The 27,214-nt window shown below is 52.1% G+C and overlaps 1 protein-coding gene across 1 annotated transcript in view; it reads left to right on the forward strand.

The window, feature by feature from the left end:
* Positions 1 to 316: 316 nt before the first annotated feature.
* GFRA1 (GDNF family receptor alpha 1) overlaps positions 317 to 27,214 on the forward strand; it is a 156,230-nt gene continuing 129,332 nt past the window's right edge. The window contains exon 1 of the mRNA XM_075348148.1: positions 317 to 580. Within this exon, the coding sequence (XP_075204263.1) occupies positions 541 to 580 (40 nt within the window). The 5' untranslated portion in view covers positions 317 to 540. The remainder of the gene's footprint in view (positions 581 to 27,214) is intronic.

Consider the following 27,214-nt stretch of genomic DNA (forward strand, 5'->3'; position numbering starts at 1 on the left):
GCAGCCCCCAGTTTTCAGTGGAGCCCGTACACCCCATGCAGAGCATCCACTGATCCTGTGACAGCAGATCTCTGCCCTCTTATCTCTGCGCCTTCACTTGTGTCCCCTTTCCCAATCCTGAACCCCGATGTTCAGTCCATATGTCCCACTTAGCCTGGCCCCCCTTGATGTGTGCCCCGTGCCCCCAGCCGTACAGTGCCCCCTTATTCCAGGACCCTCCAGTCTCCTCCTCTCTCCTGTGTCCACAGATCGCACACATCCCAAACTTCCCCCTCCTGTGCTCTCCTCCCCTGTCTCCTCCCCCGGTCCGGACAGCACAGCTCACTCCTCGGCTGCGCTCGGTGCGTCGGCAGCTCCGGCTCCTGCACTCGGGAACTCGCGGGTGGATTGTGCTAGGATCTGCTCTGTGGATCTGTGGCCCCTGGATCTGCTCTGTGGAATTGTGGCCCCTGGATCTGCTGCTTTTTCTGTGGATGGGAACTTGTGGGATGTGGATGTTTCCTGCTGAGCCCGTCCTGGATCTGTGACTGAGCGGGCACCATGCTGGGTGTCACCCTGTACCTGCTTGTGCCCCTGATGGGTGAGTGTCCTTGCCTGTACCATGTATGTGTGTGGGCATCACTGAGACAAGACAATAATCCAGGGCACATGTAATCAAGCGACCACAAGGACTGGGTGCAGAAAGCGATCAGAGAAGTGCGGAAAATCTGCAAAAGTGAGCATGGCACGGACTGGGGGCATAAAACCCGACATAAAGACCTCAAGACAGGGACTGGGGGCATAAAACCCGACATAAAGACCTCAAGACAGGGACTGGGGGCATAAAACCCGATATAAAGACCTCAAGACAGGGACTGGGGGCATAAAACCCGACATAAAGACCTCAAGACAGGGACTGGGGGCATAAAACCCGACATAAAGACCTCAAGACAGGGACTGGGGCATAAAACCCGACATAAAGACCTCAAGACAGGGACTGGGGGCATAAAACCCGACATAAAGACCTCAAGACAGGGACTGGGGGCATAAAACCCGACATAAAGACCTCAAGACAGGGACTGGGGCATAAAACCCGACATAAAGACCTCAACACAGGGACTGGGGGCATAAACCCCGCTATAAAGAGCTCAAGACAGGGACTGGGGGCATAAAACCCGATATAAAGACCTCAAGACAGGGACTGGGGGCATAAACCCCGCTATAAAGAGCTCAACACAGGGACTGGGGGCATAAAACCCGATATAAAGAGCTCAAGACAGGGACTGGGGGCATAAAACCCGATATAAAGACCTCAAGACAGGGACTGGGGGCATAAAACCCGATATAAAGACCTCAAGACAGGGACTGGGGACATAAAACCCGATATAAAGAGCTCAAGACAGGGACTGGGGGCATAAAACCCGATATAAAGAGCTCAATACAGGGACTGGGGGCATAAAACCCGACATAAAGACCTCAAGACAGGGACTGGGGGCATAAAACCCGATATAAAGACCTCAAGACAGGGACTGGGGGCATAAAACCCGACATAAAGAGCTCAAGACAGGGACTGGGGGCATAAAACCCGATATAAAGAGCTCACGAGAGGGACTGGGGGCATAAAACCCGACATAAAGAGCTCAAGACAGGGACTGGGGGCATAAAACCCGATATAAAGAGCTCACGAGAGGGACTGGGGGCATAAAACCCGATATAAAGAGCTCAAGACAGGGACTGGGGGCATAAAACCCGATATAAAGAGCTCAAGACAGGGACTGGGGGCATAAAACCCGATATAAAGAGCTCAATACAGGGACTGGGGGCATAAAACGCGATATAAAGAGCTCAATACAGGGACTGGGGGCATAAAACCCGATATAAAGACCTCAAGACAGGGACTGGGGGGCATAAAACCCGATATAAAGAGCTCACGAGAGGGACTGGGGGCATAAAACCCGATATAAAGAGCTCAAGACAGGGACTGGGGGCATAAAACCCGATATAAAGAGCTCAATACAGGGACTGGGGGCATAAAACCCGATATAAAGAGCTCAATACAGGGACTGGGGGCATAAAACCCGATATAAAGAGCTCGAGACAGGGACTGGGGGCATAAAACCCGATATAAAGAGCTCAGGACAGGGACTGGGGGCATAAAACCAGATATAAAGAGTTCAGGACAGGGACTGGGGGCAGAAAATCAAAGTATAAAGTGATCAAGACAGGGACTGGGGGCTAAAACCCGATATTAAGAGCTCACGAGAGGGACTGGGGGCATAAAACCCGATATAAAGAGTTCAGGACAGGGACTGGGGGCAGAAAATCAAAGTATAAAGTGATCAAGACAGGGACTGGGGGCTAAAACCCGATATTAAGAGCTCACGAGAGGGACTGGGGGCATAAAACCCGATATAAAGAGCTCAAGACAGGGACTGGGGGCATAAAACCCGATATAAAGAGCTCAGGAGAGGGACTGGGGACATAAAACCCGATATAAAGAGCTCAAGACACAGGGACTGGGTGCAGAAAACCAGATTTAAAGTGATCAAGACAGGGACTGGGTGCATGGGTGCAAAAAAACCCAATATAAAGAGCTCAAGACAGGGACTGGGTGCAGAAAACCCGATATAAAGTGAACAGAGAAAAGAAGTGCATAAAATTTCTGTAAAAAGTGATCCTGGTGCATGGGGTTGGTGTATAAAGCGATCTGGACAGGGAATTCATAAAGGAGATCCCGATACAGCGTGAGCTGAGGACTGCAGATTTGTACACAATTATTAGCTCAGTAACCCTTTTATAAAATGATAATAGCCGGACTGGGCGCAGGAGATCCCTCTATAAAGTGATGGATGAGGGACTGGGCGCAGGAGATCCCTCTATAAAGTGATGGATGAGGGACTGGGCGCAGGAGATCCCTCTATAAAGTGATGTATGAGGGACTGGGTGCAGGAGATCCCTCTATAAAGTGATGTATGAGGGACTGGGCACAGGAGATCCCTGTATAAAGTGATGGATGAGGGACTGGGCGCAGGAGATCCCTCTATAAAGTGATGGATGAGGGACTGGGTGCAGGAGATCCCTCTATAAAGTGATGGATGAGGGACTGGGCGCAGGAGATCCCTGTATAAAGTGATGGATGAGGGACTGGGCGCAGGAGATCCCTCTATAAAGTGATGGATGAGGGACTGGGCGCAGGAGATCCCTCTATAAAGTGATGGATGAGGGACTGGGCGCAGGAGATCCCTCTATAAAGTGATGTATGAGGGACTGGGTGCAGGAGATCCCTCTATAAAGTGATGTATGAGGGACTGGGCACAGGAGATCCCTGTATAAAGTGATGGATGAGAGACTGGGCGCAGGAGATCCCTCTATAAAGTGATGGATGAGGGACTGGGTGCAAGAGATCCCTGTATAAAGTGATGGATGAGAGACTGGGCGCAGGAGATCCCTCTATAAAGTGATGGATGAGGGACTGGGCGCAGGAGATCCCTGTATAAAGTGATGGATGAGGGACTGGGCGCAGGAGATCCCTGTATAAAGTGATGGTTGAGAGACTGGGTGCAGGAGATTTCTGTATAAAGTGATCGATGAGGGACTGGGTGCAGGAGATCCCTGTATAAAGTGATGGATGAGGGACTGGGTGCAAGAGATCCCTGTATAAAGTGATGGATGAGGGACTGAGCGCAGGAGATTTCTGTATAAAGTGATGGATGAGGGACTGGGCGCAGGAGATCCCTGTATAAAGTGATAGATGAGGGACTGAGCCCAGGAGATCCCTGTATAAAGTGATGGATGAGGGACTGGGCGCAGGAGATCCCTGTATAAAGTGATGGATGAGGGACTGGGTGCAGGAGATCCCTGTATAACGTGATGGATGAGGGACTGGGCGCAGGAGATCTCTATATAAAGTGATAAGAGCGGGACTGGGTGCAGGAGATCCCTGTATAAAGTGATGGATGAGGGACTGGGCGCAGGTGATCTCTATAAAAAGTGATAAGAGCGGGACTGCGGGCAGGAGATCCCTGTATAAAGTGATGGATGAGTGACTGGGCGCAGGAGATCCCTGTATAAAGTGATGTATGAGGGACTGGGCGCAGGAGATCCCTGTATAAAGTGATGGATGAGTGACTGGGCGCAGGAGATCCCTCTATAAAGTAATGGATGAGGGACTGGGCGCAGGAGATCCCTCTATAAAGTGATGGATGAGGGACTGGGAGCAGCAGATCCAGATCCCTGTATAAAGTGATGGCTGAGGGACTGGGCACAGGAGATCCAGATCCATGTATAACGTGATGGATGAGGGACTGGGCACAGGAGATCCAGATCCATGTATAAAGTGATGGATGAGGGACTGGGCGCAGGAGATCCCTGTATAAAATGATGGATGAGGGACTGGGACGCAGGAGATCCAGATCCCTGTATAAAGTGATGGCTGAGGGACTGGGCGCAGGAGATCCCCTCTGTAAAGTGATGGATGAGGGACTGGGCGCAGGAGATCCCCTCTGTAAAGTGATGGCTGAGGGACTGGGCGCAGGAGATCCCCTCTGTAAAGTGATGGCTGAGGGACTGGGCGCAGGAGATCCCCTCTGTAAAGTGATGGCTGAGGGACTGGGCGCAGGAGATCCCCTCTGTAAAGTGATGGATGAGGGACTGGGCGCAGGAGATCCCTGTATAAAATGATGGATGAGGGACTGGGCGCAGGAGATCCAGATCCCTGTATAAAGTGATGGCTGAGGGACTGGGCGCAGGAGATCCCCTCTGTAAAGTGATGGCTGAGGGACTGGGCGCAGGAGATCCCCTCTGTGAAGTGATGGATGAGGGACTGGGCGCAGGAGATCCCCTCTGTAAAGTGATGGATGAGGGACTGGGCGCAGGAGATCCAAGGCTGAAATGTACGGAAAGTGGAAATACAGTGCAGATTACAGAACACGTGGAGGTATAATGTGTGTCCCGTGTATGTATCCCTATATATACGAGTGTATTGTTGGTGTGCATGTCGCACGATTGTAGATTGGACAGGTGATTGACATCTACATTACGGCACTTGTAGATCACACGATTGTAGATCACAGGAATGTAGATCCTTCACGTCTCCATCGGCAGAGATGCAGATTATATTCTGGATGATACCGGACTGCGCAATGAATGTCCTGCACAGTTTATAGAACAACTTCTACCGAGATCGGTCTCTACCAAGTCTGTGCCTGTTATCGGTCTCTACCAAGTCTGTGCCTGTTATCGGTCTCTACCAAGTCTGTGCCTGTTATCGGTCTCTACCAAGTCTGTGCCTGTTATCGGTCTCTACCAAGTCTGTGCCTGTTATCGGTCTCTACCAAGTCTGTGCCTGTTATCGGTCTCTACCAAGTCTGTGCCTCTTGTCGGGCTCTCCAGGTCTGTGCCTGTTGTCGGGATCTCCAGGTCTGTGCCTGTTATCGGGCTCTCCAGGTCTGTGCCTATTGTCGTACTTTCCAGGTCTGTGTCTGTTATCGGGCCCTCCATGTCTGTGCCTATTGTCGTACTCTCCAGGTCTGTGCCTGCTGTCGGGCTCTCCAGGTCTATCGGGCCCTCCAGGTCTGTTCTTGTTGTGGGGCTCTCCAGGTCTGTGCCTGTTATGGACTCTCCAGGTCTGTAGAAAGAGGAAAAATGCACAGCTCACTGGAGAAAATGAAGGATGAGGGTGCACGGACATCCTGCTTGGCTAGCAGGTGGAAAGCAAAATTGGAAGGAGAAAAATTCCAGCACCAACAAATAAAATCTAAAAATTAATTGAAACAGAATTAAAAAGCCCATAATAAAGATATTTAGGGCGGGTACAGAGCAAAGAAACGTCAACGCGTTTTAAACGAAAAAGCACACCTCATGATTGAGAACCTTTTTTTTCGCTTGAAACGCGTTGACGTTTCTTTGCTCTGTACCCGCCCTAAATATCTTTATTATGGGCTTTTTAATTTTGTTTCAATTAATTTCTATATTTTATTTGTGGTTGCTGGAATTTTTCTCCAATTTTTCTCCATGTCTGTGCCTGGTATCGGGCCCTCCATGTTTGTTCCTATTGTCGGTCTCTCCAGGTCTATGGCTGTTGTCAGGGCTCTCCATGTTTGTTCCTATTGTCGGCTCTCCTGGTCTGTGCCTATTGTCGGGCTCTCCAGGTCTGTGCCTATTGTCGGGCTCTCCAGGTCTGTGCCTGTTGTCGGGCTCTCCAGGTCTGTGCCTATTGTCGGGCTCTCCAGGTCTGTGCCTATTGTCGGGCTCTCCAGGTCTGTGCCTATTGTCGGGTTTTCCTGGTGTGTGCCTATTGTCGGGCTCTCCTGGTGTGTGCCTATTGTCGGGCTCTCCAGGTCTGTGCCTATTGTCGGGCTCTCCAGGTCTGTGCCTATTGTCGGGCTCTCCTGGTGTGTGCCTATTGTCGGGCTCTCAAGGTCTGTGCCTGTTGTCGAGCTCTCCTGGTCTGTTCCTGTTGTCAGGCTCTCCAGGTCTGTGCCCATTGTTGGGGTTTCCAGGTCTGCTCTTGTTTCGGGCTCTCCTGGTCTGTGCCTATTGTCGGGCTCTCCAGGTCTGTGCCTATTGTCGGGCTCTCCAGGTCTGTGCCTATTGTCGGGCTCTCCAGGTGTGTGCCTGTTATCGGGCTCTCCAGGTCTGTGCCTTTTGTCGGGCTCTCCAGGTCTGTGCCTATTGTCGGGCTCTCCTGGTGTGTGCCTATTGTCGGGCTCTCCTGGTGTGTGCCTATTGTCGGGCTCTTCTGGTCTGTGTCTATTGTCGGGCTCTCCTGGTGTGTGCCTATTGTCGGGCTCTCCTGGTCTGTGCCTATTGTCGGGCTCTCCTGATGTGTGCCTATTGTCGGGCTCTCCTGATGTGTGCCTATTGTCGGGCTCTTCTGGTCTGTGCCTATTGTCGGGCTCTCCAGGTCTGTGCCTATTGTCGGGCTCTCCTGATGTGTGCCTATTGTCGGGCTCTCCAGGTCTGTGCCTATTGTCGGGCTCTCCAGGTCTGTGCCTATTGTCGGGCTCTCCTGGTCTGTGCCTATTGTCGGACTCTCCTGGTCTGTGCCTGTTGTCGGGCTCTCCTGGTCTGTGCCTGTTGTCGGGCTCTCCTGGTCTGTGCCTGTTGTCGGGCTCTCCAGGTCTGTGCCTGTTGTCGGGCTCTCCAGGTCTGTGCCTGTTGTCGGGCTCTCCAGGTCTGTGCCTGTTGTCGGGCTCTCCAGGTCTGTGCCTGTTGTCGGGCTCTCCAGGTCTGTGCCTGTTGTCGGGCTCTCCAGGTCTGTGCCTGTTGTCGGGCTCTCCATGTCTGTGCCTGTTGTCAGGCTCTCCAGGTCTATCGGGCCCTCCAGGTCTGTTCTTGTTGTGGGGCCCTCCATGTCTGTGCCTGTTATGGACTCTCCAGGTCTGTGCCTATTGTCGGGCTCTCCAGGTCTGTGCCTATTGTCGGGCTCTCCAGGTCTGTGCCTATTGTCGGGCTCTCCTGGTGTGTGCCTATTGTCGGGCTCTCCTGGTGTGTGCCTATTGTCGGGCTCTTCTGGTCTGTGTCTATTGTCGGGCTCTCCTGGTGTGTGCCTATTGTCGGGCTCTCCTGGTCTGTGCCTATTGTCGGGCTCTCCTGATGTGTGCCTATTGTCGGGCTCTCCTGATGTGTGCCTATTGTCGGGCTCTCCTGGTCTGTGCCTATTGTCGGGCTCTCCAGGTCTGTGCCTATTGTCGGGCTCTCCTGATGTGTGCCTATTGTCGGGCTCTCCAGGTCTGTGCCTATTGTCGGGCTCTCCTGGTCTGTGCCTATTGTCGGACTCTCCTGGTCTGTGCCTGTTGTCGGGCTCTCCTGGTCTGTGCCTGTTGTCGGGCTCTCCTGGTCTGTGCCTGTTGTCGGGCTCTCCAGGTCTGTGCCTGTTGTCGGGCTCTCCAGGTCTGTGCCTGTTGTCGGGCTCTCCAGGTCTGTGCCTGTTGTCGGGCTCTCCAGGTCTGTGCCTGTTGTCGGGCTCTCCAGGTCTGTGCCTGTTGTCGGGCTCTCCATGTCTGTGCCTGTTGTCAGGCTCTCCAGGTCTATCGGGCCCTCCAGGTCTGTTCTTGTTGTGGGGCCCTCCATGTCTGTGCCTGTTATGGACTCTCCAGGTCTGTGCCTATTGTCGGGCTCTCCAGGTCTGTGCCTATTGTCGGGCTCTCCAGGTCTGTGCCTATTGTCGGGCTCTCCTGGTGTGTGCCTATTGTCGGGCTCTCCTGGTGTTTGGCTATTGTCGGGCTCTCCAGGTCTGTGCCTATTGTCGGGCTCTCCTGGTGTGTGCCTATTGTCGGGCTCTCCTGGTGTGTGCCTATTGTCGGGCTCTCCAGGTCTGTGCCTATTGTCGGGCTCTCCAAGTCTGTGCCTATTGTCGGGCTCTCCAGGTCTGTGCCTATTGTCGGGCTCTCCTGGTGTGTGCCTATTGTCGGGCTTTCCAGGTCTGTGCCTGTTGTCGGGCTCTCCAGGTCTGTGCCTGTTGTCGGGCTCTCCTGGTCTGTGCCTATTGTCGGGCTCTCCTGGTGTGTGCCTATTGTCGGGCTCTCCTGGTGTGTGCCTATTGTCGGGCTCTCCAGGTCTGTGCCTATTGTCGGGCTCTCCAGGTCTGTGCCTATTGTCGGGCTCTCCTGGTCTGTGCCTATTGTCGGGCTCTCCTGGTGTGTGCCTATTGTCGGGCTCTCCTGGTCTGTGCCTATTGTCGGGCTCTCCTGGTGTGTGCCTATTGTCGGGCTCTCCTGGTGTGTGCCTATTGTCGGGCTCTCCTGGTCTGTGCCTATTGTCGGGCTCTCCTGGTGTGTGCCTATTGTCGGGCTCTCCAGGTCTGTGCCTATTGTCGGGCTCTCCTGGTCTGTGCCTATTGTCGGGCTTTCCAGGTCTGTGCCTGTTGTCGGGCTCTCCAGGTCTGTGCCTGTTGTCGGGCTCTCCTGGTCTGTGCCTATTGTCGGGCTCTCCTGGTGTGTGCCTATTGTCGGGCTCTCCTGGTGTGTGCCTATTGTCGGGCTCTCCAGGTCTGTGCCTATTGTCGGGCTCTCCAGGTCTGTGCCTATTGTCGGGCTCTCCAGGTCTGTGCCTATTGTCGGGCTCTCCTGGTCTGTGCCTATTGTCGGGCTCTCCTGGTGTGTGCCTATTGTCGGGCTCTCCTGGTCTGTGCCTATTGTCGGGCTCTCCTGGTGTGTGCCTATTGTCGGGCTCTCCTGGTGTGTGCCTATTGTCGGGCTCTCCTGGTGTGTGCCTATTGTCGGGCTCTCCAGGTCTGTGCCTATTGTCGGGCTCTCCAGGTCTGTGCCTATTGTCGGGCTCTCCTGGTCTGTGCCTATTGTCGAGCTCTCCTGGTGTGTGCCTATTGTCGGGCTCTCCTGGTCTGTGCCTATTGTCGGGCTCTCCTGGTGTGTGCCTATTGTCGGGCTCTCCTGGTGTGTGCCTATTGTCGGGCTCTCCTGGTGTGTGCCTATTGTCGGGCTCTCCTGGTCTGTGCCTATTGTCGGGCTCTCCTGGTGTGTGCCTATTGTCGGGCTCTCCTGGTGTGTGCCTATTGTCGGGCTCTCCAGGTCTGTGCCTATTGTCGGGCTCTCCAGGTCTGTGCCTATTGTCGGGCTCTCCAGGTCTGTGCCTATTGTCGGGCTCTCCAGGTCTGTCTCTGCTTGTCAGATGTGTGGAAATCCCCTGTGATCCAGCAGATCGCTACATTGTATCGAGTTCTGCGCTTTCTCCTAGTGTCAATATTTGCTTCTCGGGATACATTGTATCACAGGCAGCACTGAATGGAGGCTATATACACGAGCTGCCGCTTTCATGTTCACAGCTGCCCCGTCCCTGAAGAGGATAAGGAGGGGGATTGTGCCCAGATGCATATCGAGGAGGGGGCTGTGCCCTGAATTATGCACATTGAGGGGTGACTCTTGTCTCATTTGTGGCCAGTGTTTCCCCAGTAATCATTAGGAAGCAGCGAGCTCTTGTAAAGAAATGATCTATTTACCCAGCGCCATCTGCTCCTTTCTGCTGCGCACTGTGGGGACATGGCATTGATTAACCGGGCGCTCCTCGCCTGCACTTGGCTGGGTTCGGGCACTGTCTGAGTTTGGGCATTTGGCAGGATTTTGGCACTGTCTGGGTTCGGGCACTGTCTGAGTTTGGGCATTTGGCAGGATTTTGGCACTGTCTGGGTTCGGGCACTGTCTGGGTTCGGGCACTGTCTGGGTTCGGGCATTTGGCAGGATTTGGGCACTGTCTGGGTTCGGGCACTGTCTGGGTTCAGGCACTGTCTGGGTTCGGGCACTGTCTGGGTTTGGGCATTTGGCAGGATTTGGGCACTGTCTGGGGTTTTCTGCTCTTCTCCCATTCAGTAAAGTGACCGGTGGCGGCGTCCTCTGCAGCTCCTGCTGTTAAGGAGGTAAATGTGCAATGCTGTGTATGGAGTGAGAGGGGTTAATCGGCCTCATTGTGGGGCATGGCCGTTCACACATAGCACAGGGTAGGGGACATTCTGCTGCTCTATTAGATATGTGTGCAGTGCCTGTAATGAGCACAATGACCAGCAGGGGTCCCTGTGGACCCATTCACTGCCTCCTAACATTCTGTATTGAGGGGTAGTGTGTGGCCGGCACTGGTAGAGGATGGCAGTATGTGGCCAGCACTGGTAGAGGATGGCAGTATGTGGCCGGCACTGGTATAGGACAGCACTATGTGGCCGGCACTGTAGACTGTGAGCCCTCGCGGGCAGGGTCCTCTCTCCTCCTGTAGACTGTGAGCCCTCGCGGGCAGGGTCCTCTCTCCTCCTATACCAGTCTGTTTTGTACTGTTAATGATTGTTGTACGTATACCCTCTTTCACTTGTAAAGCGCCATGGAATAAATGGCGCTATAATAATAAATAATAATAATAATAATATAGGACGGCAGTATGTGGCCGGCACTGGTATAGGACGGCAGTATGTGGCCGGCACTGGTATAGGATGGCAGTATGTGGCCAGCACTGGTATAGGATGGCAGTATGTGGCCGGTACTGGTATAGGATGGCAGTATGTGGCCGGCACTGGTATAGGATGGCAGTATGTGGCCGGCACTGGTATAGGACAGGACTATGTGGCCGGCACTGGTATAGGACAGGACTATGTGGCCGCCACTGGTATAGGATGGCAGTATGTGGCCGGCACTGGTATAGGATGGCAGTATGTGGCCGGCACTGGTATAGGATGGCAGTATGTGGCCGGCACTGGTATAGGATGGCAGTATGTGGCCGGCACTGGTATAGGACAGCACTATGTGGCCGGCACTGGTATAGGATGGCACTATGTGGCCGGCACTGGTATAGGATGGCAGTATGTGGCCGGCACTGGTATAGGATGGCAGTATGTGGCCGGCACTGGTATAGGATGGCAGTATGTGGCCGGCACTGGTATAGGATGGCAGTATGTGGCCGGCACTGGTATAGGATGGCAGTATGTGGCCGGCACTGGTATAGGATGGCAGTATGTGGCCGGCACTGGTATAGGATGGCAGTATGTGGCCGGCACTGGTATAGGACAGGACTATGTGGCCGGCACTGGTATAGGACAGGACTATGTGGCCGGCACTGGTATAGGATGGCAGTATGTGGCCGGCACTGGTATAGGATGGCAGTATGTGGCCGGCACTGGTATAGGATGGCAGTATGTGGCCGGCACTGGTATAGGATGGCAGTATGTGGCCGGCACTGGTATAGGACAGCACTATGTGGCCGGCACTGGTATAGGATGGCAGTATGTGGCCGGCACTGGTATAGGATGGCAGTATGTGGCCGGCACTGGTATAGGATGGCAGTATGTGGCCGGCACTGGTATAGGATGGCAGTATGTGGCCGCCACTGGTATAGGATGGCAGTATGTGGCCGGCACTGGTATAGGATGGCAGTATGTGGCCGGCACTGGTATAGGATGGCAGTATGTGGCCGGCACTGGTATAGGACGGCAGTATGTGGCCGGCACTGGTATAGGATGGCAGTATGTGGCCGCCACTGGTATAGGATGGCAGTATGTGGCCGGCACTGGTATAGGATGGCAGTATGTGGCCGGCACTGATATAGGATGGCACTGGTATAAGATGGCAGTATGTGGCCAGCCCTGGTATAGGATGGCAGTATGTGGCCGGCACTGGTATATGACGGCAGTATGTGGCCGGCACTGGTATAGGATGGCAGTATGTGGCCGGCACTGGTATAGGATGGCAGTATGTGGCCGGCACTGGTATAGGATGGCAGTATGTGGCCGGCACTGGTATAGGATGGCAGTATGTGGCCGGCACTGGTATAGGATGGCAGTATGTGGCCGGCACTGGTATAGGATGGCAGTATGTGGCCGGCACTGGTATAGGATGGCAGTATGTGGCCGGCACTGGTATAGGATGGCAGTATGTGGCCGGCACTGGTATAGGATGGCAGTATGTGGCCGGCACTGGTATAGGATGGCAGTATGTGGCCGGCACTGGTATAGGATGGCAGTATGTGGCCGGCACTGGTATAGGATGGCAGTATGTTCCCGGCACTAGAATAGGGTCCCTGTCCGGAGACTCCTGGTTCCCGCTGATTCGTGTGGCAAATTGTCTGTGTTTAGGAATCAGGAGGATCCATGCCGCCCCGGCTCCGGATGTGAGCGAGATCACAATGTAATATGGATATTGTGTCTAATGTTATAAATGATCAAGATTAGGGATGATCGAATATCTCAAATATTCGGCTTCACGAATATTTGCCGAATAGGTCACCGCTATTCGACTATTCGAGAATATTCAATGCGCAATGTAAGTCAATGGGAAACTCGAATAGCAACTTTTCGAAACTATTCGGGCTTCTCATAGACTTACACTGCGCATCGAATATTCGCAAAGCGGCGACCTATTCATTGGATATTCGCAAAGCCAAATATTTGAGGTATTCGATTATCCCTAAGAAAGATCATTAGAAAGTGAAGGTCCCTGTATTATGTGTAACATGTGGGGGGCGTCCTGGGGTCTTGGTGGAGCTGGACCTATGTTCCCAGCTGTAGAAAGAGATCTCCAGAAAAGCCTGGGACAGAGGAGGTTAAAAAAAGAGGATGGAGGGGTCCACTGGTGAAAAGATATCTACAGCATTGTACATTGAGAAATGCATCTTTGGAGTTGATTCTGCCTCCGGACAATGGCGAACAATGACCCTCCCAGCATGAGGACAGCCTCTTATGTAGAGGATAACATTGATATCTGCCATGATGGAGGCCAATGTGGTGGAGACACAGGGTCAACCGGTGAAGAAGCCTCTGAACAATGGCGAGCAATGACCCTCCCAGCATGGGGACAGCCTCTTATGTAGAGGATAACATTGATATCTGCCATGATGGAGGCCAATGTGGTGGAGAGACAGGGTCAACCGGTGAAGAAGCCTCTGAACAATGGCGAGCAATGACCCTCCCAGCACGGGGATAGCCTCTTATGTAGAGGATAACATTGATATCTGCCATGATGGAGGCCAATGTGGTGGAGACACAGGGTCAACCGGTGAAGAAGCCTCTGAACAATGGCGAGCAATGACCCTCCCAGCATGGGGACAGCCTCTTATGTAGAGGATAACATTGATCGCTGCCATGATGGAGGCCAATGTGGTGGAGACACCGGGTCAACTGGTGAAGAAGCCTCTGGACAATGGTGAACATTGACCCTCCCAGCATGGGGACAGCCTCTTATGTAGAGGATAACATTGATCGCTGCCATGATGGAGGCCAATGTGGTGGAGACACAGGGTCAACCGGTGAAGAAGCCTCTGGACAATGGTGAACATTGACCCTCCCAGCATGGGGGCAGCCTCTTATGTAGAGGATAACATTGATATCTGCCATGATGGAGGCCAATGTGGTGGAGACACAGGGTCAACCGGTGAAGAAGCCTCTGGACAATGGTGAACATTGACCCTCCCAGCATGGGGACAGCCTCTTATGTAGAGGATAACATTGATATCTGCCATGATGGAGGCCAATGTGGTGGAGACACCGGGTCAACTGGTGAAGAAGCCTCTGGACAATGGTGAACATTGACCCTCCCAGCATGGGGACAGCCTCTTATGTAGAGGATAACATTGATCGCTGCCATGATGGAGGCCAATGTGGTGGAGACACCGGGTCAACTGGTGAAGAAGCCTCTGGACAATGGTGAACATTGACCCTCCCAGCATGGGGACAGCCTCTTATGTAGAGGATAACATTGATCGCTGCCATGATGGAGGCCAATGTGGAGGAGACACCGGGTCAATTGGTGAATAAGCCTCTGGACAATGGAGGAGACCAAAAAAAAGGAAAGTCTGTAAGAAGATGGAGAACCCCACTGGGAAATGGAGAGAGGGAAGAATCACCGAGAAATGTCTTGTGGAGTCCAGAAGACAATGTGGAGGCCGATATTGGCAGATCCTCTGCACGGGGTGACGGGCGGCACTTCTTACCCATCTTTGGCACCATGGGGTACATGACAGGATTATGGGGGGCTACACAGAAATAGAAAGGTGTGGGATGGGGAAGGCCAGGAGCCAACAGTAGCTATATGTCTCAGGGCAGATGGCGGCCTCCACTGGAAAAATGTCTCCCGAAATCTTCCTCTCACCCAGCTCTGAGCGATGGTAGAGGGCTGATTCTTGGGAAGAACATTCTCAGATTTTATCTGCAGGGTTACTGCCATCTTCAGTACTGCAGCCCCTGTGGACACTCCCAGTGTGATGGATCCGTCGTGTCCAAGGGCTCCCAGGTCACATTACACAGCACCTTATCCTCTGTACATGGAGTCTGCTCAGAGGCAAAGTGCTTGGGTCCCTTCTCTCATATTTGGGGGCCAGGGGAGCTCCCCTCATTCCCAGACACAGAGTGCCCCCCACATTACCTCTGGAGCTGGTTCTGCAGATCCCTGTGCAGCAGGCAGGGGGCGATGTGGACCAGGACCCGACCTGTGTCTTCTGGAAATGTATTTAAGGCTTTTTTCTCCTTTTTTTGGGGGGAACTTCATCTATTGTAATATTGGGGGATTTTCCTGAGGACAGAGGGGGTGGCACCGGCGCCCCCCAACGCTCATACACAGGTTATTCTGGAGGGGATGTGTTGTCACCTGGGGCGCGGGATAATGAGAAGGATATGTTATGTGAAGACTGGGACACGGATGATGGGAGTGATACATTGTCATATAGAGAAATTAGAGTGTGAGCGGCTGCAAGGATGGTGGGAGGGATCCACTGTGTGGGATTAGGTGGAGAGCTCCTGGTGTCCAGGATGATGGGAGGGATCCACTGCGTGGGATTAGGTGGAGAGCTCCTGGTGTCCAGGATGATGGGAGGGATCCACTGTGTGGGATTAGGTGGAGAGCTCCTGGTGTCCAGGATGATGGGAGGGATCCACTGTGTGGGATTAGGTGGAGAGCTCCTGGTGTCCAGGATGATGGGAGGGATCCACTGTGTAGGATTAGGTGGAGAGCTCCTGGTGTCCAGGATGATGGGAGGGATCCACTGTGTGGGATTAGGTGGAGAGCTCCTGGTGTCCAGGATGATGGGAGGGATCCACTGTGTGGGATTAGGTGGAGAGCTCCTGGTGTCCAGGTGATGGGAGGGATCCACTGTGTGGGATTAGGTGGAGAGCTCCTGGTGTCCAGGATGATGGGAGGGATCCACTGTGTTGGATTAGGTGGAGAGCTCCTGGTGTCCTGGATGATGGGAGGGATCCACTGTGTGGGATTAGGTGGAGAGCTCCTGGTGTCCAGGATGATGGGAGGGATCCACTGTGTGGGATTAGGTGGAGAGCTCCTGGTGTCCAGGATGATGGGAGGGATCCACTGTGTGGGATTAGGTGGAGAGCTCCTGGTGTCCAGGATGATGGGAGGGATCCACTGTGTGGGATTAGGTGGAGAGCTCCTGGTGTCCAGGATGATGGGAGGGATCCACTGTGTAGGATTAGGTGGAGAGCTCCTGGTGTCCAGGATGATGGGAGGGATCCACTGTGTGGGATTAGGTGGAGAGCTCCTGGTGTCCAGGATGATGGGAGGGATCCACTGTGTGGGATTAGGTGGAGAGCTCCTGGTGTCCAGGATGATGGGAGGGATCCACTGTGTGGGATTAGGTGGAGAGCTCCTGGTGTCCAGGATGATGGGAGGGATCCACTGTGTGGGATTAGGTGGAGAGCTCCTGGTGTCCAGGATGATGGGAGGGATCCACTGTGTGGGATTAGGTGGAGAGCTCCTGGTGTCCAGGATGATGGGAGGGATCCACTGTGTGGGATTAGGTGGAGAGCTCCTGGTGTCCAGGATGATGGGAGGGATCCACTGTGTGGGATTAGGTGGAGAGCTCCTGGTGTCCAGGATGATGGGAGGGATCCACTGTGTAGGATTAGGTGGAGAGCTCCTGGTGTCCAGGATGATGGGAGGGATCCACTGTGTGGGATTAGGTGGAGAGCTCCTGGTGTCCAGGATGATGGGAGGGATCCACTGTGTAGGATTAGGTGGAGAGCTCCTGGTGTCCAGGATGATGGGAGGGATCCACTGTGTGGGATTAGGTGGAGAGCTCCTGGTGTCCAGGATGATGGGAGGGATCCACTGTGTGGGATTAGGTGGAGAGCTCCTGGTGTCCAGGATGATGGGAGGGATCCACTGTGTGGGATTAGGTGGAGAGCTCCTGGTGTCCAGGATGATGGGAGGGATCCACTGTGTGGGATTAGGTGGAGAGCTAGATTCAGCAGGGATTTACATTAGAAGAAGGCAGGCGTAAACAAAATCTATGGAAGATGATCCAGCCTTGGTGACTTAGGTGGGCTTTACACGTTGCGACATCGCTTCCGAAATTTCGTCGGGGTCACGTCGTTAGTGACGCACATCCGGCGCCGGTAGCGACATCGCAACGTGTAAATCCTAGGTGCGACGATGAACGAGCGCAGAAGCGTACAATCTCGCTGATCTGTGTCACGTCAGTCATTTCCATAATGTCGGGTCGACCGCAGGTACGATGTTGTTGGTCGTTCCTCCAGCTTCACACGTCGCTGTGTGTAAACCCGCAGGAGCGAGGAAGCTCTCCTTACCTGCGTCCACTGGCTATGCGGGAGGGAGAAGGTGGGCGGGATGTTATGTCCCACTCATCTCCGCCCCTATTGGCCGGCCGCTTAGTGACGCCGAACGCACCTCCCCCTTGAAGTAGGGATTGTTCAGAGGTCACAGCGACGTCGCCGAGCAGGTAAGTGCGTGTGACGCTGCCGTAGCGATAATGTTCGCTACGGCACCAATCACCACATATCGGCCGTGCGACGGGGGCGGGGACTATCGCGCTCGACAACGCTAGCCGATGCTAGCGATGTCGCAACCTGTAAAGCCCGCCTAAGATGATGGGAGGGCTCCATTGTGTGGGATTAGGTGGAGAGCTCCCGGTGTCCAGAATGGTGCGAGGGATCCACTGTGTGGGATTAGGTGGAGAGCTTCTGGTGCCCAGGATGATGGGAGGGATCCACTGGATTAGGTGGAGAGCTCCTGATGTGCAGAATGGTGGGAGGGATCCACTGTGTGGGGTCAGGTAGAGAGTTACTGGTGTCTAAGCTGATGGGAGGGATCCACTGTGTGGGATTAGGTGGAGAGCCCCTGGTGTCCAGTATAATAGGGGGAGATCCACTGTGTGGGATTAGGTGGAGAGCTCCTGGTGCCCAGGATGATGGGAGGGATCCACTGGATTAGGTGGAGAGCTCCTGATGTGCAGAATGGTGGGAGGGATCCACTGTGTGGGGTCAGGTAGAGAGTTACTGGTGTCTAAGCTGATGGGAGGGATCCACTGTGTGGGATTAGGTGGAGAGCCCCTGGTGTCCAGTATAATAGGGGGAGATCCACTGTGTGGGATTAGGTGGAGAGCTCCTGGTGCCCAGGATGATGGGAGGGATCCACTGGATTAGGTGGAGAGCTCCTGATGTGCAGAATGGTGGGAGGGATCCACTGTGTGGGGTCAGGTAGAGAGTTACTGGTGTCTAAACTGATGGGAGGGATCCACTGTGTGGGATTAGGTGGAGAGCCCCTGGTGTCCAGTATAATAGGGGGAGATCCACTGTGTGGGATTAGGTGGAGAGCTCCTGGTGCCCAGGATGATGGGAGGGATCCACTGTGTGGGATTAGGTGGAGAGCTGCTGGTGTCCAGGATGATGGGAGGGATCCACTGTGTGGGATCAGGTGGAGAGCTACTGATGTCTAGGATGATGGGAGGGATCCACTGTGTGGGATCAGGTGGAGAGCTACTGATGTCTAGGATGATGGAAGGGATCCACTGTGTGGGATTAGGTGGAGAGCTGCTGGTGTCCAGGATGATGGGAGGGATCCACTGTGTGGGATCAGGGGTAGAGCTCCTGGTGCCCAGGATGACAGGGAGGGATCCACTGTGTGGGATTAGGTGGTGAGGGGGTTTCTGGTGTGACTGGTTTTCCTAGGGGCTGTGTCAGAAGGGTTTTGGGTAGTTGCAGTGTTACATATCGGAGGATTCTCAGGAATAACATCCAGTATAGTACAGTAGGGATCTCTATGGGGGTCACCTCCAGCCTCAGCGTAGATCCCCCATAATCTGGACAACTGTCTATTGACCTCTGACGTCCATGTCTGATAAGGTAGGGCTCCAGGATTAGGATGTATCCTGCAAATATTCTGTGCGGAGCAGTTCTGCAGTGTGTGGCCACGCTGAGGGTTGTAGTCCTTCTGCTCCTCATGATGAGGTGGTGACTCAGCAGAGTCCCTGCAATCTGGGATTTGTTGGCAGCAGAAGATGCTGCGGATGAAATCATCAGATGTGAGATCATCGGACGCAGCTCATGTGATGTCACGAGATGCACGTGTCTGTCGCGATAATAGACGATGAGGCCCGTGCTCCGGCGATCGTCCTCCTGCAAATGACATGAAGGACCTTTCCGGGTCGGTGACACATCGCGGCCGATGCACAAACCGACGAAGCCGCCGATAATGCTGGAGAAGAGGAAAGCTCTGCCCGATCTGCTGGATGCGGGGCTTCACCTGTATTTACTGTCAGGAAAGGAAGAGAACCTTTACATCCAGAAACCTGCCTCATAATACTCACTATATTACACTGATAATACTGCTCCAGCAACAGGTGTGCAACAATGTGTCACTGCAGACCACCCTGTGTGTGCTACACAATGTATCAGTGCAGGTGACAGGGGCAGGAGATGTGTGTGCTTTGTGATAGTGATCCCTGGTGATCCACCCAGTGATGTGATGATCTCCATTCCCCAGAAGTTTAAAGTCCGAGGTCAGGAAAAACTGGATAGGTGGAGATAGTGAATCAATATATACAGTATATACAGTTAGGTCCAGAAATATTTGGACAGTGACACAAGTTTTGTTATTTTAGCTGTTTACAAAAACATGTTCAGAAATACAATTCTATATATAATATGGGCTGAAAGTGCACACTCCCAGCTGCAATATGAGAGTTTTCACATCCAAATCGGAGAAAGGGTTTAGGAATCATAGCTCTGTAATGCATAGCCTCCTCTTTTTCAAGGGACCAAAAGTAATTGGACAAGGGACTCTAAGGGCTGCAATTAACTCTGAAGGCGTCTCCCTTGTTAACCTGTAATCAATGAAGTAGTTAAAAGGTCTGGGGTTGATTACAGGTGTGTGGTTTTGCATTTGGAAGCTGTTGCTGTGACCAGACAACATGCGGTCTAAGGAACTCTCAATTGAGGTGAAGCAGAACATCCTGAGGCTGAAAAAAAAGAAAAAATCCATCAGAGAGATAGCAGACATGCTTGGAGTAGCAAAATCAACAGTCGGGTACATTCTGAGAAAAAAGGAATTGACTGGTGAGCTTGGGAACTCAAAAAGGCCTGGGCGTCCACGGATGACAACAGTGGTGGATGATCGCCGCATACTTTCTTTGGTGAAGAAGAACCCGTTCACAACATCAACTGAAGTCCAGAACACTCTCAGTGAAGTAGGTGTATCTGTCTCTAAGTCACCAGTAAAGAGAAGACTCCATGAAAGTAAATACAAAGGGTTCACATCTAGATGCAAACCATTCATCAATTCCAAAAATAGACAGGCCAGAGTTACATTTGCTGAAAAACACCTCCTGAAGCCAGCTCAGTTCTGGAAAAGTATTCTATGGACAGATGAGACAAAGATCAACCTGTACCAGAATGATGGGAAGAAAAAAGTGTGGAGAAGAAAGGGAACGGCACATGATCCAATGCACACCACATCCTCTGTAAAACATGGTGGAGGCAACGTGATGGCATGGGCATGCATGGCTTTCAATGGCACTGGGTCACTTGTGTTTATTGATGACATAACAGCAGACAAGAGTAGCCGGATGAATTCTGAAGTGTACCGGGATATACTTTCAGCCCAGATTCAGCCAAATGCCGCAAAGATGATCGGACGGCGCTTCATAGTACAGATGGACAATGACCCCAAGCATACAGCCAAAGCTACCCAGGAGTTCATGAGTGCAAAAAAGTGGAACATTCTGCAATGGCCAAGTCAATCACCAGATCTTAACCCAATTGAGCATGCATTTCACTTGCTCAAATCCAGACTTAAGACGGAAAGACCCACAAACAAGCAAGACCTGAAGGCTGCGGCTGTAAAGGCCTGGCAAAGCATTAAGAAGGAGGAAACCCAGCGTCTGGTGATGTCCATGGGTTCCAGACTTAAGGCAGTGATTGCCTCCAAAGGATTCGCAACAAAATATTGAAAATAAAAATATTTTGTTTGGGTTTGGTTTATTTGTCCAATTACTTTTGACCTCCTAAAATGTGGAGTGTTTGTAAAGAAATGTGACAATTGCTACAATTTCTATCATATTTTTGTTCAAACCTTCAAATTAAACGTTACAATCTGCACTTGAATTCTGTTGTAGAGGTTTCATTTCAAATCCAATGTGGTGGCATGCAGAGCCCAACTCGCCAAAATTGTGTCACTGGCCAAAGATTTCTGGACCTAACTGTATCTGTATACAAGGAGCTCCCTCTAGTGGTGGCTGCAGACAGGATCTTATCATGTATCTCAGTATACAGGGAGCTCCCCCTAGTGGTGGCTGCAGACAGGATCTTATCATGTATCTCTGTATACAGGGAGCTCCCCCTAGTGGTGGTTGCAGACAGGATCTTATCATGTATCTCTGTATACAGGGAGCTCCCCCTAGTGGTGGCTGCAGACAGGATCTTATCATGTATCTCTGTATACAGGGAGCTCCCCCTAGTGGTGGCTGCAGACAGGATCTGATCATGTATCTGTATACAGGGAGCTCCCCCTAGTGGTGGCTGCAGACAGGATCTTATCATGTATCTCTGTATACAGGGAGCTCCCCCTAGTGGTGGCTGCAGACAGGATCTTATCATGTATCTCTGTATACAGGGAGCTCCCCCTAGTGGTGGCTGCAGACAGGATCTTATCATGTATCTCTGTATACAGGGAGCTCCCCCTAGTGGTGGCTGCAGACAGGATCTTATCATGTATCTCTGTATACAGGGAGCTCCCCCTAGTGGTGGCTGCAGACAGGGTCTTATCATGTATCTCTGTATACAGGGAGCTCCCCCTAGTGGTGGCTGCAGACAGGATCTTATCATGTATCTCTGTATACAGGGAGCTCCCTCTAGTGGTGGCTGCAGACAGGATCTTATCATGTATCTCTGTATACAGGGAGCTCCCCCTAGTGGTGGCTGCAGACAGGGTCTTATCATGTATCTCTGTATACAGGGAGCTCCCCCTAGTGGTGGCTGCAGACAGGATCTTATCATGTATCTCTGTATACAGGGAGCTCCCCCTAGTGGTGGCTGCAGACAGGATCTTATCATGTATCTCTGTATACAGGGAGCTCCCCCTAGTGGTGGCTGCAGACAGGATCTTATCATGTATCTCTGTATACAGGGAGCTCCCCCTAGTGGTGGTTGCAGACAGGATCTTATCATGTATCTCTGTATACAGGGAGCTCCCCCTAGTGGTGGTTGCAGACAGGATCTTATCATGTATCTCTGTATACAGGGAGCTCCCTCTAGTGGTGGCTGCAGACAGGATCTGATCATGTATCTGTATACAGGGAGCTCCCCCTAGTGGTGGCTGCAGACAGGATCTTATGTATCTCTGTATACAGGGAGCTCCCCCTAGTGGTGGCTGCAGACAGGATCTTATCATGTATCTCTGTATACAGGGAGCTCCCCCTAGTGGTGGTTGCAGACAGGATCTTATCATGTATCTCTGTATACAGGGAGCTCCCCCTAGTGGTGGTTGCAGACAGGATCTTATCATGTATCTCTGTATACAGGGAGCTCCCCCTAGTGGTGGCTGCAGACAGGATCTTATCATGTATCTCTGTATACAGGGAGCTCCCCCTAGTGGTGGCTGCAGACAGGATCTTATCATGTATCTCTGTATACAGGGAGCTCCTCCTAGTGGTGGCGGCAGACAGGATCTTATCATGTATCTCTGTATACAGGGAGCTCCCCCTAGTGGTGGCTGCAGACAGGATCTTATCATGTATCTCTATATATAGGGAGCTCCCCCTAGTGGTGGCTGCAGACAGGATCTTATCATGTATCTCTGTATACAGGGAGCTCCCCCTAGTGGTGGCTGTAGACAGGATCTTATCGTGTATCTCTGTATACAGGGAGCTCTCCTTAGTGGTGACTGCAGATAGGATCTTATCATGTATCTCTGTATACAAGGAGCTTCCCCTAGTGGTGACTGCAGACAGGATCTTATCATGTATCTCTGTATACAGGGAGCTCCCCCTAGTGGAGGCTGCAGACATAATCTTATCATGTATCTCTGTATACAGGGAGCTCCCCCTAGTGGTGGCTGCAGACAGGATCTTATCATGTATCTCTGTATACAGTGAGTTCCCCTAGTGTGGACTGCAGACAGGATCTTATCATGTATCTCTGTATACAGGGATCTCCCCCTAGTGGTGGCTGCAGACAGGATCTTATCATATATCTCTGTATACAGGGAGCTCCCCCTAGTGGTGGCTGCAGACAGGATCTTATCATATATCTCTGTATACAGGGAGCTCCCCCTAGTGGTGGCTGCAGACAGGATCTTATCATGTATCTCTGTATACAGTGGGCTCCCCCTAGTGGTGGCTGCAGACAGGATCTTATCATGTATCTCTGTATACAGGGAGCTCCCCCTAGTGGTGGCTGCAGACAGGATCTTATCATGTATCTCTGTATACAGGGAGCTCCCCCTAGTGGTGACTGCAGACAGAATCTTATCATGTATCTGTATACAGGGAGCTCCCCCTAGTGACTGCAGACATAATCTTATCATGTATCTGTATACAGGGAGCTCCCCCTAGTGGTGGCTGCAGACAGGATCTTATGTATCTCTGTATACAGGGAGCTCCCCCTAGTGGTGGCTGCAGACAGGATCTTATCATGTATCTCTGTATACATGGAGCTCCCCCTAGTGGTGGCTGCAGACAGGATCTTATCATGTATCTCTGTATAGAGGGAGCTCCCCCTAGTGGTGGCTGCAGACAGGATCTTATCATGTATCTCTGTATACAGGGAGCTCCCCCTAGTGGTGGCTGCAGACAGGATCTTATCATGTATCTCTGTATACAGGGAGCTCCCCCTAGTGGTGGCTGCAGACAGGATCTTATCATGTATCTCTGGTTACAGGGAGCTCCCCCTAGTGGTGGCTGCAGACAGGATCTTATCATTTATCTCTGTATACAGGGAGCTCCCCCTAGTGGAGGCTGCAGACAGGATCTTATCATGTATCTCTGTATACAGGGAGCTCCCCCTAGTGGTGACTGCAGACAGGATCTTATCATGTATCTCTGTATACAGGGAGCTCCCCCTAGTGGTGACTGCAGACAGGATCTTATCATGTATATCTGTATACAGGGAGCTCCCCCTAGTGGTGGCTGCAGACAGGATCTTATCATGTATCTCTGTATACAGGGTGCTCCCCCTAGTGGTGGCTGCAGACAGGATCTTATCATGTATCTCTGTATACAGGGAGCTCCCCCTAGTGGTGGCTGCAGACAGGATCTTATCATGTATCTCTGTATACAGGGAGCTCCCCCTAGTGGTGACTGCAGACAGGATCTTATCATGTATCTTTGTATACAGGGAGCTCCCCCGAGTGGTGGCTGCAGACAGGATCTTATCATGTATCTCTGTGTACAGGGGGCTCCCCCTAGTGGAGGCTGCAGACAGGATCTTATCATGTATCTCTGTATACAGGGAGCTCCCCCTAGTGGTGACTACAGACAGGATCTTATCATGTATCTCTGTATACAGGGAGCTCCCCCTAGTGGTGGCTGAAGACAGGACCTTATCATGTATCTCTGTATACAGGGAGCTCCACCTAGTGGTGGCTGCAGACAGGATCTTATCATGTATCTCTGTATACAGGGAGATCCCCCTAGTGGTGGCTGCAGACAGGATCTTATCATGTATCTCTGTATACAGGGAGCCCCCCCTAGTGGTGGCTGCAGACAGGATCTTATCATGTATCTCTGTATACAGGGAGCTCCCCCTAGTGGTGGCTGCAGACAGGATCTTATCATGTATCTCTGTATACAGGGAGCTCCCCCTAGTGGTGGCTGCAGACAGGATCTTATCATGTATCTCTGTATACAGGGAGATCCCCCTAGTGGTGGCTGCAGACAGGATCTTATCATGTAGCTCTGTATACAGGGAGCTCCCCCTAGTGGTGGCTGCAGACAGAATCTTATCATGTATCTCTGTATACAGGGAGCTCCCCCTAGTGGTGGCTGCAGACAGGATCTTATCATGTATCTCTGTATACAGGGAGCTCCCCCTAGTGGAGGCTGCAGACAGGATCTTATTATGTATCTCTGTATACAGGGAGCTCCCCCTAGTGGTGGCTGCAGACAGGATCTTCTCATATATCTCTGTATACAGGGAGCTCCCTCTAGTGGTGTCTGCAGACAGGATCTTATCATGTATCTCTGTATACAGGGAGCTCCCCTAGTGGTGGCTGCAGACAGAATCTTATCATGTATCTCTGTATACAGGGAGCTCCCCCTAGTGGTGGCTGCAGACAGGATCTTATCATGTATCTCTGTATACAGGGAGCTCCCCCTAGTGGTGGCTGCAGACAGGATCTTATCATGTATCTCTGTATACAGGGAGCTCCCCCTAGTGGTGGCTGCAGACAGGATCTTATCATGTATCTCTGTATACAGGGAGCTCCCCCTAGTGGAGGCTGCAGACAGGATCTTATCATGTATCTCTGTATACAGGGAGCTCCCCCTAGTGGTGGCTGCAGACAGGATCTTATCATGTATCTCTGTATACAGGGAGCTCCCCCTAGTGGAGGCTGCAGATAGGGTCTTATCATGTATCTCTGTATACAGGGAGCTCCCCCTAGTGGTGACTGCAGACAGGATCTTATCATGTATCTCTATATACAGGGAGCTCCCCCTAGTGGTGGCTGCAGACAGGATCTTATCATGTATCTGTGTATACAGGGAGATCCCCCTAGTGGTGGCTGCAGACAGGATCTTATCATGTATCTCTGTATACAGGGAGCTCCCCCTAGTGGTGACTGCAGACAGGATCTTATCATGTATCTCTGTATACAGGGAGCTCCCCCTAGTGGTGACTACAGACAGGATCTTATCATGTATCTCTGTATACAGGGAGCTCCCCCTAGTGGTGGCTGAAGACAGGACCTTATCATGTATCTCTGTATACAGGGAGCTCCCCCTAGTGGTGGCTGCAGACAGGATCTTATCATGTATCTCTGTATACAGGGAGATCCCCCTAGTGGTGGCTGCAGACAGGATCTTATCATGTATCTCTGTATACAGGGAGCTCCCCCTAGTGACTGCAGACAGAATCTTATCATGTATCTGTATACAGGGAGCTCCCCCTAGTGGTGGCTGCAGACAGGATCTTATCATGTGTCTCTGTATACAGGGAGCTCCCTCTAGTGGTGGCTGCAGACAGGATCTTATCATGTATCTCTGTATACAGGGAGCTCCCCCTAGTGGTGGCTGCAGACAGAATCTTCTCATATATCTCTGTATACAGGGAGCTCCCCCTAGTGGTGGCTGCAGACAGGATCTTATCATGTATCTCTGTATACAGGGAGCTCCCCCTAGTGGTGACTACAGACAGGATCTTATCATGTATCTCTGTATACAGGGAGCTCCCCCTAGTGGTGGCTGAAGACAGGACCTTATCATGTATCTCTGTATACAGGGAGCTCCCCCTAGTGGTGGCTGCAGACAGGATCTTATCATGTATCTCTGTATACAGGGAGCTCCCCCGAGTGGTGGCTGCAGACAGGATCTTATCATGTATCTCTGTGTACAGGGGGCTCCCCCTAGTGGAGGCTGCAGACAGGATCTTATCATGTATCTCTGTATACAGGGAGCTCCCCCTAGTGGTGACTACAGACAGGATCTTATCATGTATCTCTGTATACAGGGAGCTCCCCCTAGTGGTGGCTGAAGACAGGACCTTATCATGTATCTCTGTATACAGGGAGCTCCACCTAGTGGTGGCTGCAGACAGGATCTTATCATGTATCTCTGTATACAGGGAGATCCCCCTAGTGGTGGCTGCAGACAGGATCTTATCATGTATCTCTGTATACAGGGAGCCCCCCCTAGTGGTGGCTGCAGACAGGATCTTATCATGTATCTCTGTATACAGGGAGCTCCCCCTAGTGGTGGCTGCAGACAGGATCTTATCATGTATCTCTGTATACAGGGAGCTCCCCCTAGTGGTGGCTGCAGACAGGATCTTATCATGTATCTCTGTATACAGGGAGATCCCCCTAGTGGTGGCTGCAGACAGGATCTTATCATGTAGCTCTGTATACAGGGAGCTCCCCCTAGTGGTGGCTGCAGACAGAATCTTATCATGTATCTCTGTATACAGGGAGCTCCCCCTAGTGGTGGCTGCAGACAGGATCTTATCATGTATCTCTGTATACAGGGAGCTCCCCCTAGTGGAGGCTGCAGACAGGATCTTATCATGTATCTCTGTATACAGGGAGCTCCCCCGAGTGGTGGCTGCAGACAGGATCTTATCATGTATCTCTGTGTACAGGGGGCTCCCCCTAGTGGAGGCTGCAGACAGGATCTTATCATGTATCTCTGTATACAGGGAGCTCCCCCTAGTGGTGACTACAGACAGGATCTTATCATGTATCTCTGTATACAGGGAGCTCCCCCTAGTGGTGGCTGAAGACAGGACCTTATCATGTATCTCTGTATACAGGGAGCTCCACCTAGTGGTGGCTGCAGACAGGATCTTATC

This window comes from Anomaloglossus baeobatrachus, chromosome 5 (genome assembly GCF_048569485.1).
Source record: "Anomaloglossus baeobatrachus isolate aAnoBae1 chromosome 5, aAnoBae1.hap1, whole genome shotgun sequence".
In the NCBI taxonomy this organism is placed as follows: Eukaryota; Metazoa; Chordata; class Amphibia; order Anura; family Aromobatidae; genus Anomaloglossus; species Anomaloglossus baeobatrachus.